This window comes from Schistocerca gregaria, chromosome 2 (assembly GCF_023897955.1).
Source record: "Schistocerca gregaria isolate iqSchGreg1 chromosome 2, iqSchGreg1.2, whole genome shotgun sequence".
NCBI classification, from domain to species: Eukaryota; Metazoa; Arthropoda; class Insecta; order Orthoptera; family Acrididae; genus Schistocerca; species Schistocerca gregaria.
This window is the reverse complement of record NC_064921.1, coordinates 342,126,812-342,146,162: the sequence shown is the minus strand read 5'-3', so window position 1 is coordinate 342,146,162 and position 19,351 is coordinate 342,126,812. Positions and strand designations below refer to the sequence as shown.

General features: G+C 37.6%; 2 protein-coding genes across 10 annotated transcripts in view; one reads left to right on the top strand and one right to left on the bottom strand.

Annotated features, from left to right (window-relative positions):
* LOC126337018 (protein nessun dorma-like) overlaps window positions 1–11,740 on the bottom strand; it is a 176,367-nt gene extending 164,627 nt beyond the window's left edge. Inside the window, exon 1 of one of the 2 annotated variants that reach the window (XM_050001284.1) lies at window positions 11,368–11,740. In XM_050001284.1, coding sequence (XP_049857241.1) covers window positions 11,368–11,598 — 231 coding nt within the window. In that variant the 5' untranslated portion in view covers window positions 11,599–11,740. The remainder of the gene's footprint in view (window positions 1–11,367) is intronic. The other variant, XM_050001285.1, reaches the window with a different exon arrangement.
* Window positions 11,741–11,956: 216 nt separating this feature from the next.
* Window positions 11,957–19,351, top strand: part of LOC126337016 (ADP-ribosylation factor-like protein 2-binding protein) — a 118,913-nt gene continuing 111,518 nt past the window's right edge. For 3 of the 8 annotated variants that reach the window (XM_050001277.1, XM_050001282.1, XM_050001273.1), the window contains exon 1: window positions 11,957–12,149. In XM_050001277.1, the coding sequence (XP_049857234.1) occupies window positions 12,089–12,149 (61 nt within the window). In that variant the 5' untranslated portion in view covers window positions 11,957–12,088. Of the gene's footprint in view, window positions 12,150–12,228; window positions 12,409–14,665; window positions 14,788–19,351 lie in introns of those variants that run through there. The other 5 variants (XM_050001283.1, XM_050001275.1, XM_050001274.1 and 2 more) reach the window with 4 other exon arrangements.

Below are 19,351 nucleotides of genomic sequence, written 5' to 3'. Positions count from 1 at the left end.
CCTCACAGTATCATATCTTCCACCTCGTCTTCATCTAATTCCTTTTCCCTTTCTTAGTACTGTCCTCATGTTCATTTCCCTGTACATGCTACTACCTCCTTTCTGCTTTTCTTATTTGCTTAGTACCGGTTTTTCCATCCAAGCACTTAAAACTCATAAAGCTGCTTCTACTTTGTCCAAAGACCTCTAATTTCCTACAGGCAGTGTTTACTCTTCCCTTGGTGAAATATGCTTCTATATCCTTACATTTGTCCTCTAGACCTTCCTGCTTAGCCGTTCTGCTCTTCCTGCTGCACTGTCTTTCACCTGCTACATTTTTACACTTTCTTCTTTCATCAATTAAATTCAGTGTATCCTGGGATAAATAAGGATTTCTGTTAGGTCAGGTCTTTTTGCCCATTTTTCTTTGTACTCGCTTCCTTTCCCCTGTTCTAGTCACTCGTTGCCCAACACTCCCTCTGTAACTCTCCACAACAACCTCTTGTTCTATGAACTTACTCAGGCCCCATTTCCTTGATTTGCTACCTTTTTTTCAGTTTCTTCAATTTTAATCTACGGTTTAGAATCAATAAATTGTGGTCAGAGTGCACATCTGGCCCTGGAAATGTCTTACAATTTAAAATCTGATTCTGAAATCTCTGTCTTATCATTATATAATCAATCTGTAACCTACCGGTGTCTCCAGGTCTCTTCCAAGTATATGATCTTCTTTCACAAGTCTTAAATGAAACAAGTTAAATTATGCTATGTACAAAATTCTATGAGGCAGCTTCCTCTTTCATTCCTTTCTCCCAGGACATTTCATATATGTCTTGGATATGATAATGAGTTCGCTATCCTGTTCACTATAGGTTACCCACATTCCTAATTTCTCATTCATCACTCCTAGATGATTTGCATTTACAATCATGTACTCATCCGACAAAAAGTCTTGGTCCCCCTGCCACGTTATTCACTAATTCTATATCTAACTTCAACTAATCCATTTCCCTTTTTAGATTTTCTAACCCAACTTCTCGATTAAGAGAGACAACACATGGAGTTCCTGTTTTATTTTTCCTGATGACGACATTCTTCTGCTTCCGGAGATCTGAATGGGGAACTATTTTATCTCCAGAATATTTTACCCAAGAGGATGCCATCATCTTAATTTAACCATACAGTAGAGCTGCACACCGTCTGCAAAAATAATGGCTGTAGTTTTCCCTTGCTTTCAACTGTGAGCAGTACGAACACAACAAGTCCATGTTGGTTGATGTTACGAAGCCAAATTAGTCTATCATCCAGATTGTTGCCCCTGCAACTACTGAAAAGGCTGCTGCCCTGCATCAGGAATCACATGTCTCTCAACAGACACCCCCACATTGTGGTTGCACTGATGGTACAGGTACCTGTTGTCTTTGAGGCATACAAATGTCCCCACCGTGGCAATGTCCTTGTTTCATGGGAGGAGGGTGTATGGGGGGGATTTAGTATCTACTCAATTAATTGCCTGTCCTTCCAGTGAAATCCTACTTTTTCAGTGCTTTAAATAGTAACTTGAATCAACCATACCAAATACTTAAATTCTATGTCAATAAATGCTATTTATGCTTTCCTGTTTACTTCTAATCTTCTTTCCAAAATTTGATGTAGTGCCAATATTGCTTCTTCCATTTCCTTCCCTGATCTGAAGTCAAACTAATCACTGGCTAATTTCCCATCTATTTTCTTTTTTCAGATCTAGAGTATGAAAAAGAGTAATGGGAAAGTACATCTCTAAGGATCTGGTAGCAGTCTTCACTGACTTTAAGGAAGTCTATGATTTGGTCAACTGGAAAATATAGTTTGATATTTTGTTAGAATTTGGAGTGAACTTTCAGTGGAAATTATCAAGCAAATTCTACTACATGCACTTTCAAAAGTAAAACTCATAGGACACCTCTCTGAAGAGTTTTTCATTAAAACTGCGACATGAAAGGGTGATGGACTTTCCTCAAGTTTTCTTTAAGCGTATGTAAGATGATCAGCTAACAACGGGAAGATGAATTAGCTAGGAAAGTTTTAATGAACAAAGTTCACTCTGGAGGTTCAAAGAGCAATGATAAGAGTCAACTGCCTTGCATCCTGTGATGATCTGGCGATCCAGTCACGAAACAGACAGCTGTTTAACAGTTAAATAGATTGGAGGAAGAAGCAGAGAAAACTGATCTCCAAGTTTCTTTTCAGAAAACAAAATATGTGGGTGAATGAGAAGTCTTTGTCCTTTTCTTATATCTGTAATAAGGTAAATGCAGCTAATTATACACAAGCATACTGTTTACCTAACTTACACAAGTTTTCCACATAGTCCTCACACCAATACAAACATTTATCCCATTGCAGTACTAAATTTGAGATACTCCTGAGGTAGAATTCATCCAGTTGACTGTGGAACCATCATTGGACTGCTGTCTTGGCTTCATCACCTCATTTAAATTGCTGTCCTACCAGGAACTGCTCCAGCTGACCAAAAACATGGAAATCACAAGTGAAGAGGTCTGGACTGTATGGCAGGTGGTTCCACTTCTCCCAGTGATATGACAGAAGCTTCTTTGCAATTCTGAATGCTACATGTTATCTCACACTGTAACGGCGGATAATCACATTGTGCACATCGAGAATCCCTCGACACTTCGTTCTGATAGTATCCGAAGGTGTGACAGTATAGAACAGTAACTGTTGGCACTGATGGATGCACCTAATGACGTGAAAAGCAGAAGCAGTCCACGGTGATCCAAATATTGCCAGTAACAATGTGGTCCAGGAAACTCTCACCCTCCTCAGCATACATTTGCAAAAGATTCAGTGAAGCAGTCATTTGCTGTCAATGTCATCCGATTGCTTTGATACCCATTGACATGAAAGCTTCTGGTATTCTATGGAACTGTGAATGATGTCGCAAATGCCAAGCTGTAGAAAAATGTTCTTGAGGTACACATGACAGTCCACTTTCACCATTGCGTGCGCAATGGAAATATCAGTCAGCAACAATGCGGCCACCCCAAAAAACTTACTGATTGATAAAAAAATAACTGAACAGCATATGATCACCCGGCGATAGAGTAAAGTGAAATATAAAATGTGGGCAGCTTCAGATATATTGGTGAAACAGTGCAGACGAAATCTATTGGAAAAGGAGTGAACAACAGCAGGAGACTATGGATGCTGTTTTTCGCAGGGCAGATGTTCAATACTAGACAAAGACAGTCTCAAGGAAAGCTAAACTCAGGCACTATAACACAGTGATTAAAACTCGATGTCACAAGCAAGTGAATTCCTCAAAATGACAGGAAAAGATGGACTGAGAGAAGCAGTAAAGTTTGAGTGCAAGATCCTTTGAAAAATAATGTACTCGTGGTGTGAACTATAGAACATCCTACAGAGGCCTGTTTATGAAACTATGGATACTGCTTCCCAACATATTTATTCCTTAATTAAATTTGTCATTAAAAATAAACTAAGACAAAACAAATGACCCACCACAAAGCAATTATCTGAATGGGGCAGAAATTTGTACATGTGATATACATGCACAGTCAAACAAATCATTAAAATTTCTGAGAAATTGAATGATTTATTCAAGACAAATGGTTTCAAAAACTGAGCGTGTCAATAATGCGTTGGTCCACCTCTGACCTTTATGTGAGCAATTATTCAGCTTGGCAATGATCGACTGAGTTGTTGAATTCCTCCTGGGGAATACTGTGCAAAATTCTGTTCAATTGGTGTGTTAGAATGCCAAAATCCCAAGTTGTTTTAGGACCCAGCCCATCATGCTCCAAATGTACTCAACTGGGAAGAGACCCAGCGATCTTGATGGCCAAGGTAGAGTTTAGCAAGCACGAAGGCAAGCAGCAGAAACTCTTGCCACATAGAGGCGGGCATTCTCTTGCTGAAATGTAAGCCCAGGATGGCTTGCCATTAAGGCTACCAAAAAGAGGTGTAGAACATCATAGACATACCATTGTGATGAAAGGGTGCCATGGATGGCAAACAGAGGGGTCCTGATATGAAAAGAAATGGCACCTCGGACCATCATTTCTGGTTGTTGGGCCATATGGCAGGTGAGAGTCAGGTTGGTATCCACCACTGTCCGGGGCATCTCCAGACCTCTTTGCTTGCCACTGGGGCTCAATTCAAAACGAGACTCACTGAGGAAGAAAATTCTACTCCCGTCAACAAGATTCCAAGCTGAATATATGACTGTAGATGCCCCAATCAGTGATGGTATATCAAACTCACTGTTGCCCACAATATGGCCTATATGGTGGTCGACAGGTCTGGGGTGCCATTTCATTTGATAGCATCCACAGAACACTTACAGCACAGTGTTACCCTGATGATATTCTATGCCCAGTTTCGATGCCCTTCACGGCAGGCCATCCGAAGCTTACATTCAGCAAGAGAATGCAGACAGCGAATGGCAAGAGTTCCTACTGCTGGTCGCCTTGTTTGCCAAACCCTACCTTGGCCAGCAAGGTCACTGGATCTTCCCCCAATTTATATTGCTCCTCTGCATAGAGTGAGTTTCTATTACTTGTCTTGATACTTACCAAACCCTACCTAGGACAGCAAGGTTACTGGATCTCTACCCAATTGAGAATGTTCGGAGCATTATGGGCAAGGCTCTCCAACCAGGTCGGGATTTTGATTATCAAATGCACCATTTGAATAGAATTTAGCTCAATACCTCCAAGACGGCATCCAATGACTCTAATACTAAGCTGAATAACTGCTCGCACAAAGCCCATGGATGGACCAACCATTATCGATTTGTTCAATTTGTGAAACTCTTTCTCTTGAATAAACCATTCAATTGTTGTGAAATTGTAATAATTTGTATGTCCATACATGTACTTCACATGTACCGACTTCCACCCCATTCGGATAATTCTTCCTTAGTGTGGCATTTTTGTGTGTTAGAGCATGTATTTATTTTTCAAACCAACAACTCAGTTCATGGAACCAATACTGGAATTAAGAATAATCTTCACAAACATTTAAAGTCCTTACTTTGGTCCAGAAAGGTGTCCATTATTCAGGAACATGCATTTTTAATAGCTTGCCAGAAGCCAAAAAAAGTTTAATTACTTTTATAGATCAGTTTAAGAGGAGCCTAAAGGCATTATTGGTGGTTAGTTACTAGTACTCCACTGATTAATGTCTTAGTAGAAGCATCTAACCTGTATACATTACTAATAGTATGAAATAATGCCAGTATTAGTACAATGTGACTACCATAAAATTCAGTGCAGTAATATAATCGCTGTAAATAAATGTTGTAAAATGACGCATGGCTACAACAGCCTAAGACTTACCATATATAGCTCAGTGTATTTAACATTTGCATGTTTTGTCACCAATTATTTATTACCTTTTAAATGAAAGTATGTTTAAGATTTCAGTTTTAAGACTTTAAGATTTGGCAATCCAGTGCGAGCTGCTGAAGAAGGTGGCCGTGTGAGTGTGAGGTAGAGTTTTCACTGTTTAAGTATATCTAAAAAATTTTGACGTATTCCACATACGCAAGGATCATTTCACTTGGGATCTGTGGAATCCTCAACATTTTAGAATTTGCTAAAATTTGTAATAGTTATAGTCAGTGCTGAGACTAAGGAAAATAACAAATATAACTTTTTATCTCAAACTGCTTCTGAAATACAACTATGCAAAGTTTCCAAAATATGACAAAAAATGCATGAACTAATTTTTTTAAAATACAAATTGAAGTTTTGGTTTGTTTTTCTTCCAAAAAGTACATAATTTAATATTTTCAAAATATTGTCATAAATACTTAGTACTATTGTAAGTCGCATGTCAAAAAATAAATATGGAATGATGATGGCTTCAATGCAAAAAATTTTCCTAACTTCTTTTCACTAACATCTCAGTGTAGACCAAACCTACCTTCAACAAATAGGAATGTAATTAAAATAGGCAGAAAGTAAGAAGACAACTATCAGAAATATAAAAATATCATCTTAAAATAAAACCAACCACCATATTCTATAATTAAATTAGGTTGATTGCTTACTTTGATTTTATACAATTTATACCTATTGTCTATTAATTGGTAAAACAAAAATATTGAACGTGGGACCTATAACTACAAATTTAAATTAGGTATGGAAAAAAAATTTAAGTACTGATAATAGTTCTGGTCCATGATGCTTGGATCAGAACAATTTAAAAATAAATAAATAAATAAAAAATACATATATGATGCTTGTTTTTGAGTAATAGGAACTTATATATAGCTAAATGTAGCACAATAGGTACTAACGATAATTTTTAGACAACTATCTGCAAAATATAAATTAAAACTAACCCAAGGAAAAATTAAGTATTGAGTTGAAAGCAATTTTCCAAATAATTCTTGGATTTTTACATATTGCAATTGGGTTTGGCTTACATCACTTTCAACAACAGTTTATGTTCTCCCAATTGGAGTAAACAGATTTACTTTTGTGAGAATGTGCACAACTGACACCCACAGAACATCAACACGTGTAGGAAAGGAGAATGATGTAGCTGGACCACATGGATGAAGAAATTTTCCATTTCATCAAGTTCATTTTTTTAAATGTAATGTACCCAAGCCACAAGTTTTTGTCATACACAGTGGTGACGCAGCCCGACATGTCTTCTTGTAACTTCAATTTGCTGCGTTAGTTTGATTATCCACACTTCTTCAAGCCGGCTTTTTAAGAACATTTCTGAAGCAGCATAATAATCTTGAGTGGAACAGGTAAAATCTGGTTTTGTTATGTTATCTATGGCCCACTCAAACAGCTCTCCTAGGGTTTGGATCTGGTTGTGGTATGGCCATTGCAAACTTGCACAAGCTGCCAGTCTCTTAACGGAACTCACTACTCCTTCGAAGGCCCTTTTCTGTGGGCCATAGTTGGAATGTGCCACTTGATTTTTATGTTGAAGTCTTCATCATGAAAGCACAGGTTCAGAAAGTTTGTCTTATTTTTGTATTGAGCAGCAGAAATAAAAACAGTAAAAGGTCAATCCATATGAAGTGGTCCAGTGATGGTTGCTTGACCATTTTAATATATTTTAATTTTGAAAAAATGTGATTGCCGTATATTTGAGAAGTCCAAAACAGTTTTTTAAAATAATTTATGTTGCACCTTTACTGGATTGTGGCCATTTTTATTTATAGGCGTGTGACGATTTTTCAGTCTGGAGACATTAGCGAAAATTGGAATATCTCTGCACTGGGTTAAGTTACAACATTGCAATTGACATGATTGTTTTTAGAAAAGTGTCTTCTACAACATTGTCTATTACACAAAATCCCCGAAATTCAAAAATAACAAGTCAAAATGACCTCCAAATGTACAGCTGATACCGAAAATGTGTTTCCATCTACAAGTAAATTTAAGACTCCAGCTGTTAGTTTAGTTTTTGGGACTATAATGCCAAAAGTAGGCCCAAATTCTCCAATAACAATTCTGTGATGTCTAAAACTGGGTGAAGTAGTTGTATCCATGAAGGGAAGTCCAGTGATGTTGAATGCTGCCACAGAAGACAATCCAACTCTAAACATTTCAATGGCCAACTGAACAGTAATGTTCATCCTTCCTCAAAGAGGTCTACGAACTGCTCAGTTGCCCCAGCAAATGGATCCTGAAACTCAAGAAAACCTAAAAGTGATATGGGAAAATTTGAAGGATCTTATTGGACGTATAGAAACTCCTAAATCTTGATTTGTCATTAAATGTGTTTTAAGAAATAAGACAATGTGTGAAAGAAAGGATACTGTTTAATATTTTATTAAACAGTAATATTTTATTTTGTTAACTTGCATATGAAGTGCATTTTGTATGTTTTGCACATTAAACATAATCAGTAACATGCCGAATCAAAGATAACATCTTACTACAGAACAAATCTATAAATGCTTCACAAGTTTTCTGTATGATTTCCAGATTACAGGGGTCAACTGACACTCACTGGTGCAAAGAACTCTCAATTAAATTTTCACCATGAAAATCTCATAAAATTTTACATATTACGATTTCTCCTGGGAAATACTCGCCATTTCCCAACTGATGATGGGTTGCAAAGCACTTTTTCAATGCATTGTTTGTAATTGTTTAAGATGGCACTTGTTATTTTATTTAGTTTGGCATTAATTTTATGTTTCAGTAATTTGTGCACACATGCAGGAAGTGCATGCTACTCTGTCCAGCGAATACATAATGTTTTGGTCTCAACTGAGCAAATTTATAGAGAAACCTATTTTTATGTTAGGAAACTTGTCTTTAAAATGTTTGCAAGTTTTTTTTTTAATTTTGCACAGAAAAGGTATTTTTGATATTCTTGTTTTACTTCCATTTGGTTTTGTAACTATCATGCAATCTGTAATACCTGGAATTGCCTGTCTGACTTCATCGTTTTCATAAAATGAATGCACAGTTTTGACTGTTTCTACTGGTGAACATATCCCTGGTTTTTGGTTTGGACCTTCCATAACTCTTTTTACTAGTTTTTTCTTTCTTTTTTTGATTGCCAGACAATATAATTAGGAGCATTAAATTCACTCATTATCTTCCCGATACTCCTCGGGTAAACTTTTAGGAATCATTGAGTGTTTTTTTTTTTCCCCTACTTGTACAGTTAAAAAAATTAGTTTTGAGATTTTGGAGAATAGGTTCATCAGTATCAGTTTCTTTATCTGGTGAAATAGTTTCAGCAGCAACAAAATGTTTGTTTCATTGACAAGGAGATTTTGTTTCGCTTTTTATTTGGCATAGTCCTTAAATGTAATTTTTTTCGTATCAACTGGGGACTCAAGAAGTTTTTAAAGTGATGTGTTAAGTTGCTGAGAATTTTTCTGGGTTGTATGGCTGTGGTCCATGAAACTCTTCTATCCCTGAAGATAGAAGAGTTCCATGGACCACGGCCATACAACCCAGAAGAATTCTTGGCAGCTGATACATCTGTTCGTATGATGTGTTAAGTGTTTGAACAAATACTGAAGTTACAGAGTTAAGTCTAAGTCTTTATCCGGGATGATTATCTCTAATGAAGAAGAATCTTATCTTCAGTATTTTTTATCATTGATTGGCTCTGTATTTTTCAACTTGGTTACGTATTTCCTACATTGATCACAAATCATGGAGCCATTAGGTATTTGTGGAAATAACTAAATAACTCAGGCTTCCACACTGTGACATTCCTCTGTTTTCCTCCACCTCAAATAAAATGATTTCATGTCCTCAATGGATTAAAGCTCTTACAGCACTGCGATTTTTCACTATGTTTCATACTGATATAAAAATCACTGAAATACACTCCTTCCATTTATAGTTTTACTTGCAAATGAACTACCAAAAAATACCAGTGTCCACTAAAACATATTAGATAAAAAATTGTTCAAATTGGGGGTAATAACTGCTTTACACTAATACATGGCTCACTAAAATGGCTTATGGAACACCAATGTAAAAGGTTTAATTATCCATCTTGGATTATCCCCTCAGCAAAGGCTCTACTCACTGAATGATTGTACATATAGTAAGTGCATGGCTGGACACAGACTGTGCCTTTTTCAATTTGTTCACAGCCTGTGTGCACATAGAGGAACCAACTTCCGCAGCTTGCATACAGTGGTTCAAGTCTGTGGAAATGGAATGCATATTTTGATCTACTTGGATCATAACTATTTCATCTCTTATAATCTTTTTGTTCAATATTTTTTTAACCAGTTGATAGGATATTAGTTTCAATGGCATAAAATTAAAGGATGCAATCAACTTAATTTACTTACAGAATATCAATGGTAGGCAATGAAAACCATATAATTCCATTTTGTTAAATTTCATAGGAGAAGCAAAAATGATTTCTTAAAAAGTAATATTAAGTTTACAAATAAAGTTGCTTCATGTGTAACTATATAGTAGAGGCCTAGGTATTTACAGATTAGACAAATCTCTCTTTGATAGCAGAGTTATTGATTTCTGGAATTACAAGGCTTTCACAGACTGAGCTGTGAGATTTTAATTGTGCACCATTGACACGCTGATTAGTTTTGTTTTAAGATGATGACATTTTGATATTTTTAGTTACCTTCTGTATGTCTGAATTAAATTCCTGTTTGTTAAGGTGGGTTTGGTCGAAATGGGACTATCAGTGGAAGGGGGGGGGGGGGGGGGAGAGTTAGGAATAATATTTTTAACACTGAGGCCATCACCATCCCATATTTATATTTTGGCATACAATTCACAACAGGACTAACGGGGGGGGGGGGGGGGGAGAGTTGGGAATAATATTTTTAACACTGAGGCCATCACCATCCCATATTTATATTTTGGCATACAATTCACAACAGGACTAAGCATTTATGGAAACATTTTGAAAATTTTAATTACATACTTTTTGGGAAAAGTTTCATCAAAATTTCAGTAAGTAATTTGAAATAAAAATTAGGCCTACTTTAGAACCAATCATTGGAAAGAGCATAAAAATGGTCTAAAATAACACCTTTCCTGGTTCCCAGCTCTCTAGCTCAATTAGCATACCTCCTAGAACGGAAGTTCATTCATGCTTCTTTGGCCAGGTTTCGAAAATTTTACATAGCGATACTACAAATCGAATTGAAAATAAAAGAGAAAAAAATGGTATTTTCCTTCGTCTCAGCACCACCTGCCAGGATAGCAAATTTAGCAAAATCTGAAACGATGAGGTAAAGTGGGTGTGTTGTTTTGACATAAAATAGTCCATTATCATATTTGTTTTTCTTTGTAAATATTAACTGTATACTCCCGACTCCTTCTACATCCTGAGAGATATCTCACTATGCATGTAATGGAACGGAAATAGCGTCTAATCTTATCATGATAAGTTATACTGGCATAATGAATGGCTGATAAAGTCAATAAGGAAACGGCTGACGCGGATTTTTCATGTACTGTGCAAAAGGTCTCATGTAGGTCTATTCGATAAATACATGTAGGTCTATTCGATAAATAGTCCAAGAAAGTAAACAAGGTCATCAAAAGAACTGCGTGCAATCAAGAAGGCATCACTAACTGATGATCTAAATCCACAGCACAGGTCAACAACTTTAATGGTTGCAAAAGCAAAATGATCGCAGGGTACAGGAGGGAAGGCTGGCGAAAGAATCCAAAGACTTTAGGCTGCATATAGCTACCAAAAATTCTTTTTTTAAGTAGCATAAATTGTGAAACATATCAGCAGAGCCTTTAAATAACAATCCAGTAATTTGGTGTTGTGTTTCTCGTTAAACTGTACACCGGTGATAAAAGCAAGTACATTCTCTTATACTGTTATTCCAACAATGTTATTACAGGAAGAAAAGGCTGCACTTACCACGACGAAAACTACAGAAGGAAAACCAATACTGTACTTCTCGCAAGTTTTGCGGCATATCTTCCAAATAGCACTCCATCCGTTTCCTTCAATCAATAGCTGTAAGTAACTACCCCAAACCGAACGAATTCTAGGTCCTGGCAAACTTTCTTTATCAATGGATAAAATTGTTTGGTATTCAATAAGACGCTCATTTAAAGTTTTTTCAAAAGTGTACACATCTGAAGCCATCGTCGTTCGTTATTCTCTCCGTTTTTGACGGTAGACTATTGGTAAAAGTCACGCAAATGAATGTGTTTTTATTAAAATCTCTTGGCGTGTATACATAACGTCACAACATCAAACTTAATAGAAATGCCGCCCTTCTGTTGCCAACGTAATGTTTTAACTTCTGGGTTCTAAGTGTGATATTTTACTTTCATGAAACGATATTTATTTAATTAAATTTTATTTGTACACAAAAACCTTGAGATTATTCGCAACTAAAATAATACACTTAAAGTATATGTTTATTTTCGTATTTTTGTAATGAAAACGCCTGTTCCTCACATATTCTCTCTGGTCATAACTGAGTATTTAGAAACACGAAGTTGTCGTGCCTGAAGCGTCGTTGTTAGGTTTTTACAACCATTGACATGTCGTTAATAATTTTTGGCAACAATAAATCGGCGAATTTATTATAATGATTTACGTTTGATTGTATATATAGATACTGTTGAAGATGAGCGATTATTTTGAAGACTTTGGTTGGTACTCAAAAAGACAAATCTCCGTTAAAGCACGTAACTTCCGCACAAGGCACTTAATAGACTAATAGAACATGGAGATATTTAGTGTAGTTATTCATTACTTGTGATTTACGTTTTGTTGTATCTTGGTGACAGATAAATTTGAAACCTTTTTCATGTGTTTTGATGCAAAATGAATACGTAGACATCACATATGAATACTAAAACTATGCGGTTATTATTAATGACGCTGCCATTCACCCTATTACATGTGCATTGTTGCATTTGCGAATTGAGAAAGCAAAATTTAGACGTATGTACAATCATAGCATTCCGAAAATTTCATTCCATGCGCTGTTTTAATGACTTGTTTCTTGCTGGTGTCATAGTCAAATGCTACTTCATGCAACAATCCCTCAGTTGAATGAAGTAAAAGTAATGTTTTCATTCAAAAGAAGGACATTTTGCAGTAAAGTTGTTATTGTTGACACAGTCAATCATGCATTGAATGGTATTACAATAATTTATACCTACGTACATACATACATACAGCCCTTTCGAATGTTTGTGTGAATACTGGATCTTTCTTTCTGAAGCACTGTGTGTGTGCTGTATTGAAACTTCGTGGCAGATTAAAACTTTGCCACTGGGACTCCACGCCTTAAGTCTTGCATTTCACGGACAAGGTTGCCTTGTAAGGCTAGATTCCTGCTTTGAACCCTGATCCAGCAGGAGTTTTAATCTGCCAAGAAATTTCTTGTGAGCAGTTGTTGCAGAGAATAAGATTGGTTCATTGTAGGAATAAGTAGTTGAGTACAAACATGTAAATGGCCTGCATGTAACCATATGGACTTTGACATTCTTTAGTAGTGAACTCAAACTTTAGTGAAGTTGACACATTTCTGATCATAATGTATATTGTGGACATCTGTGGAACATGGAACCAACTAATAAATGCGATTAAGATTGAGTTGCTACTCACCACACACAAAGAGAAGGTGTTGGCTGGCACACAGGCACATTTAAATGGATGTTATTCAGCTATTGGACACAGTCCTTTGGGGAAAAGGAGGCCCCACACATAGTCAGACACACACAACTAACACACATGGTCACTGCCACCAGCAGGCAGTGGGTACTCATTCAGTTGTACTAATGGTTTGATGTGTACAACCTGTTGGTAAATGAACTCGTTCAATGAAGTAATGATACCCAATTTTTTAAATATATTTCCTGCAATTTCAGTTGCTATTCTGATTGAATTATTCTCTGATTTGGAATCTGCCTTAATGTTACATTTCCTGGAAAAGACCATGTATCTAAACATTGGCAGTAAGTGTAGGAATAGTGTCTTGCTGAAGGCTTGCTGTTACACGCTGATGGAAGGGAAAAGCATTCTATAACATTATCTTTGGCAGTATTTTTATGTATTCATTCCGCATCAATTGACAGTTAATATATATCATTAACAAAACTTTGCGTCTGCTATGCAGTCTACAATGTAGTAACCCATATGTTATAACACCTTTCATTGTGACTACTGTGGTGCGAATCATGCAGTTTACATAATGTTCCATGCGGCTGGCCTAGGCCCTCTCCAGAAGCCACTGACCACTGTCCACGGTCCTGATATGTTCTTGCGCTGGCCCTGACCAGCAGTCTCTTAACTGTCAACAGTCTGTACATATCAACAATAGTACCTGTCAGACTGTAAGCATTAATATATCTGTACTAGACATATTACTGTATGTGTCTCTGTTTATACTCGTGTGTATCTGAAATTTATGATGTCACTCCATGACCTAATCTGTTACGCTCTCCCTCTGTGATCTAATAAACTGTGGATTTCTCATAAGCAAGTTCTCCATTGTGTTCCAAGTCACAACAAATAGATTTATTATTTATATTCCGTGTAACAGAACCACTTCTGTTAATTACTTGTCATATTAATCCAATGATTAAAGATTTCTGTTAGCTGGTGCATGAATAGCAATTGAATGAAGCTGTTGAGGAAGGAATTCACTCCTATGCTTCTTTACACTTTACTATTAATTTTGATATGTGGAAATTAGATATAGGGACAAATAGTGGTTCGTAGTTAATTGCTACTTTTTCTGCCTTCAGAAATGGGGCTTATTGTCTGTTCCAGCTTCAGTCCATCTCTTTGTTCTGGTTCTTTCCTTATCTTTACACCTATAATGCAACTACCTGTCCCAACCTGTTCTTTGCATCCTTTGTGATATGGTACAAGCACTTTCTCTGTATTTATTTACTTATTTTCTGGCACTTTTAGCATTTATTTCTACCCTAATTCACACCTTATATTATCACTGTGCTCTTGGTTGAAGTGTGGTATTGGACGCCCCCCCCCCCCCCCCCCCCCCTCCCCTGTGGCAACAGACTGATTTGTAGTGCATCCCACGTTCTAGGTTGCATTGAAACATGTCAATTTTGTTGTGAGATGGCGAAGGTAACAAATGTGGAAGCATTTAACTCCCTGTTTAAACTTCATTTCCACAGCTTCAGTTGTCATTGTACCATTTACCATGTAACATTTGTTCTTGCTCCAGGAGTCACCAGTGGGTATGCATGTACTGCGTACAGTGATAAACCGTATTCCATATTATAAATCGTCTGGTGCAAACTGTTTATTTTATGATCGGTATAACACTGTACTGTTGGGACCAACCAGGTGAGTCGTTAAGATACTGATCTCATATTCAAGAGGATGGAGTTTGTTTTTCTGGTCTTCTTGCTTTAGGTTTTCCAAAATTGTTTTAGGTTAAGGGGATCCCGCCCGTCTGCTTTGACCCATGATGTCACAAATATGACGGAAACAACCATAAACCATAATTCCAATATGGCAAATATAAAGTCGGTACGTACACTATGAGGACGAAAATACATCGAAAAACAAACACACACACTTTCCACAAAAAGCCTAATGACACTAATGGGACAAGCGCGGGAAATTGGGTGTTTTTGGGTGGGGGCAGACTAAATATAAACGAATTTAGACACCCACCCCCATACAACACCATGAAAAAAACCGACATCACAAAACTCCCCAAATACCACTAAACACATCATTTGGAATCAGACACTTCCCTTGACCTATATAGCTCAACAGCAGCTCCCGATCCCATAAATCAGGATCAAACACTTCCCTTGGCCTATATAGCTCAAAAACATCTCCCGATACCAATATCAACATACACAGCCACACATTGGGATCGAACACTTCCCTTGACCTGCGCACTGTTAATTTTATCCGTCATATCCATTCCTGAACAAAAACAACAACCGATTAATTTTATTAAAATTACCACACGATGTACAGCGAACGACACTAAATTATCCTTCACACAAAATCGTTAACTAACTGAAACAAATTCCACTACAAACGCAGCCGACATTCGAACAGTTCTGGATAATGAGCAAAAGCAAACTGAGCCCATTACACCACACAAACTAAAACCCTGAACATACCACCAGAGAACACAACAAACCACAACACGACAACATCTACAAACACGCCACACTCACAAACCAAACTCCGCGCCGTCATGATGTTACACACTACAACACGTTTACGTCACGGGTCAAAGCCGACACGTGGGATCGGACGCTTATGTCGACCCAGTAAAGGGCAACGCAGCTCCCTCAGCAAGGACAGAGCCAGCCGTTTATCCTGTCATCGAAACCTACTTTTAAATTGTGTGTGTGTGTGTGTGTGTGTGTGTGTGTGTGTGTGTGTTTGGAGGTGTCAGTTTTCATAGTATTAGGGTGACAAATCCTATCTCTGAATCAATAAATAAATCACATAAAATCTTGCTGCTCTGCAATATACATCATAGAACACCAGGAGAGTATTCTTCTGTGCCTACTTCTTAATTTTTCTTATTACATTCTCACACTAGAACTGAAATATTTTAATTTTGCAGAGTATATTTTGTCTTCTTTACTTGCTACTGCACACCCTGCATATAGTCATTTTCTGGTAATATTGCTGATGTGTATATTGAAAAGAGTTGGAGACTGGTTGCCTAGACATATCAAATGCCTATTAAAAACTTTTTCTATCTCTATAAAGACAAGACACATCTCTTTGTGATACTCATTCATCTGCTTCTGTATTAATACAGTTGTCAAATGTTATTCTGACCTGTCTGAAGCCTTATTGTTCATCAATTGATGAGTAGCTATGGTATGATTCTGCCATTTATTATTGTTGCATGCAGTGTTGTGCAAGCTTATTCCATGGAGATTCTCACATTGCTCTAGTTTTCCTCTTTTATGTATGGGTACTACAGAATACTATGTCCGTGTGTGTAATAACATTGCCAACATTCATTCATTAAAAAAGCAGTATTCCAAATTGAGAATAACATCTGCCATATTTTAATAGTTCAACATTTATATAAAGTTCCTGGTGCCCATGGAGTTCAGGCAGGTTCCGATTATTCCATAATCAGTGTCTGATTTGGCTTCTCTTTGTTTTCAATTCATTGATTTCAAATGTCTGATTTGGCTTCTCTTTGTTTTCAATTAATTGATCTCATTGTTTTGTATGCTATATTTTTGCTACCAAGCAGACGAGTCTGTGTCATTTTTACAAATCTGTCCCAATATTTTACATGAATTCTCCTTTAATTTGTCATTATTCTTTGCTGTATATACAAGTTTCGTTTTCTCTGTTCACTCTGAAGGTAGTTTCGGTAGGCACTTCTTCTTGTGTTTGATGGAATAGAATGTGGTATCAAAGAATTGTCGTAAGAACAAATCCCATCAGATATAATTCAGAGATGCTGATGTAGGGTAGGATCCAGATCGCATAGTTGTAAAGTAGTCATTGAAGTAAAGCATATTGCATGCAGCAGCTTGTTCTGTCACTTAGTGGTCAGCTTTATCATGGCCACAGTTTGACTATGGTGGCACATTTGGGTGAACAATAGGTTGAAGCCTATGCTCACATGAAAGGTGGTGCAGAAGCCACAGCAGCTGGGCAGAGTGGCTAAGCGGTTCAAGGCGCTACAGTCTGGAACCGCGTGACCGCTACGGTCGCAGGTTCGAATCCTGCCTCGGGCATGGATGTGTGTGATGTCCTAAGGTTAGTTAGGTTTCAGTAGTTCTAAGTTCTAGGGGACTGATGACCACAGATGTTAAGTCCCATAGTGCTCAGAGCCAGAAGCTACAGCAGAGATGGCACATGAGATGACTGCTTTCACAGATGGCCTGCTTTTGCTGGGGTAGGATAATATGGGATAATTCCTGTACCTGGATCTTTCACTGGTATATGATCCATGTGGCAAAGGGTTGGGTTTAGGTTTGGTATGAACTTGAACCAGGATATTTCAAAGATTGGGTGGGCAGTAGAATATCACTTTGGGAGAAGAGGAAGAATTTTGAAAATGATTTCCCACATTTCAGGATACAAAGAGAGATTACCACAAGTATTACAAAATGTTTGGTTATGTTGTTCTAGTGTGGGGTGATATTAGGTAATAAGGGAGGGTAAGCTTTCACACTTGTTCCTTGGGGATGGTTGGAGAATTAGGGGCATATGTGAATATATCATGGGAGATGTGTGTGTGGACTGTTGTTGGAGGGTGGTTTTGTCTGTAAAGACCTTAGTAAAACTTTCAGCATACTGAGCAAGCAGTTGCTCTTTCATACAAATATGCCATCCACAGGTAGCTCCATAAAAACCTGCCTATATCAAGCTCACCAGCTGTCAAAATTACAACTAATTTGGCAGTTGCCACTAAAAAGTTTCTCCCAAACAATGTGCTCGCAACCCCCTTCCCCTGACCCCACACTGCTCCTAAGAATAGATCTTTCGCCTCTCCTTCCCAGCCATCGGTCTGTTTTCCTTCCATTCCCCCTCACTATCTGCACAATCCCTCATCTCAGTAGGGCTGCAGTGCTGTAACAATGTAGTGAGTGAATGTGTGTGTGTGTGTGTGTGTGTGTGTGTGTGTGTGTGTACACACATTTCACTTCTTCCATTATTTGAAACCACGTCAACATCTATTTCATTATTGTTTTGAATCATCTAGTGATGTATATGTTTCTTCCCTAAAAAATATTTTGTTAGTTTCAATGAGTGAAAGGTGATAAATTATTGTAAGTCATTTCTATCATTCATCACATTTTCACCATAAGCAGTCAGGCTGCACTGGTTTGATCTCTGGTTTCAAATTTGGCTGTCTTGTTTTTAGCATATGTCACTAATGCATAGATAGAAAAATTTATCTCAGTCAGTATTTTGATCTAGGATGGCAGTGTTCCATTGGACCAACCTCACACTTTATGTAGCATCTTTTTCTGGATCAGCAGGACATTACTGGGGTGATATAAGTGACCCCATAGCAACAGCCCGTAATGTGGTGTTTGTAATTTATTTTGGAATCAGTATATATTCCAAGCTGTTACAAATTTTCCTTTTGTGTCTTTAGCTAGTCACAGCTGCAGGTATCAATTTTTTCTGAATTGCACAGCAGTTTGTCAGATGAGAACAAGTTCAGTCTGTGTTGGCTGGTGCAACCCTGACATAGATCAATCTGTGGCGAGTAAAACTTTGTAGAATTCGTGGATTGTTGGCGGGTTTATATTTTCTGGTGCTTTTTTTGTTGGGGTTTTGTGCCTACTTGTTGAGGTTTGGGGGGATCTACACAATTCAGTAATTTGCTAACTATGTCTCCTAATATTTCTGTATTTCCTCTGTTGCAGTGGGCTATCTTATTATTTTTATCTTTTAGCTTCTTTGTTGCTGTCTGATAAATATTTTGTAGTAAACTCCTGAGTTTGTTCCTAGCTATTTGTCTCTGTCATTAAAAGTATATCAGTTTGGTATTGCTTTTTAACTGTCCGTATTATTTTTTATGATATATTTCTTTGATATGTTAGATCCAAGTGGATTGTAGACTCTTCTGCCCCCCCCCCCCCCCCCCCCCCTCCCAATGACAGAACATGAACATATTGCTGAACCTAGTTGTACACTGCATTAATGTTAAACTGTCACTATACTGCTTTGTGGTAACCTACCGGACTACCACCTAGGTGTCAGGCACCGGCCGATGTCTCCAACACCAGCTGCTATGGGGATGCGTGGCAACCAAGCGACAGTGCACAATGACTGTGCAGGCACATTCAGTGCCCCCTGCTACGTGCGTCTATGTAGGAGATTGCCACCTGGTGCTTGCCCCCATTCAGCTCTGGCTCCACACCCAATTCACTTCATAATTGAACTGTTT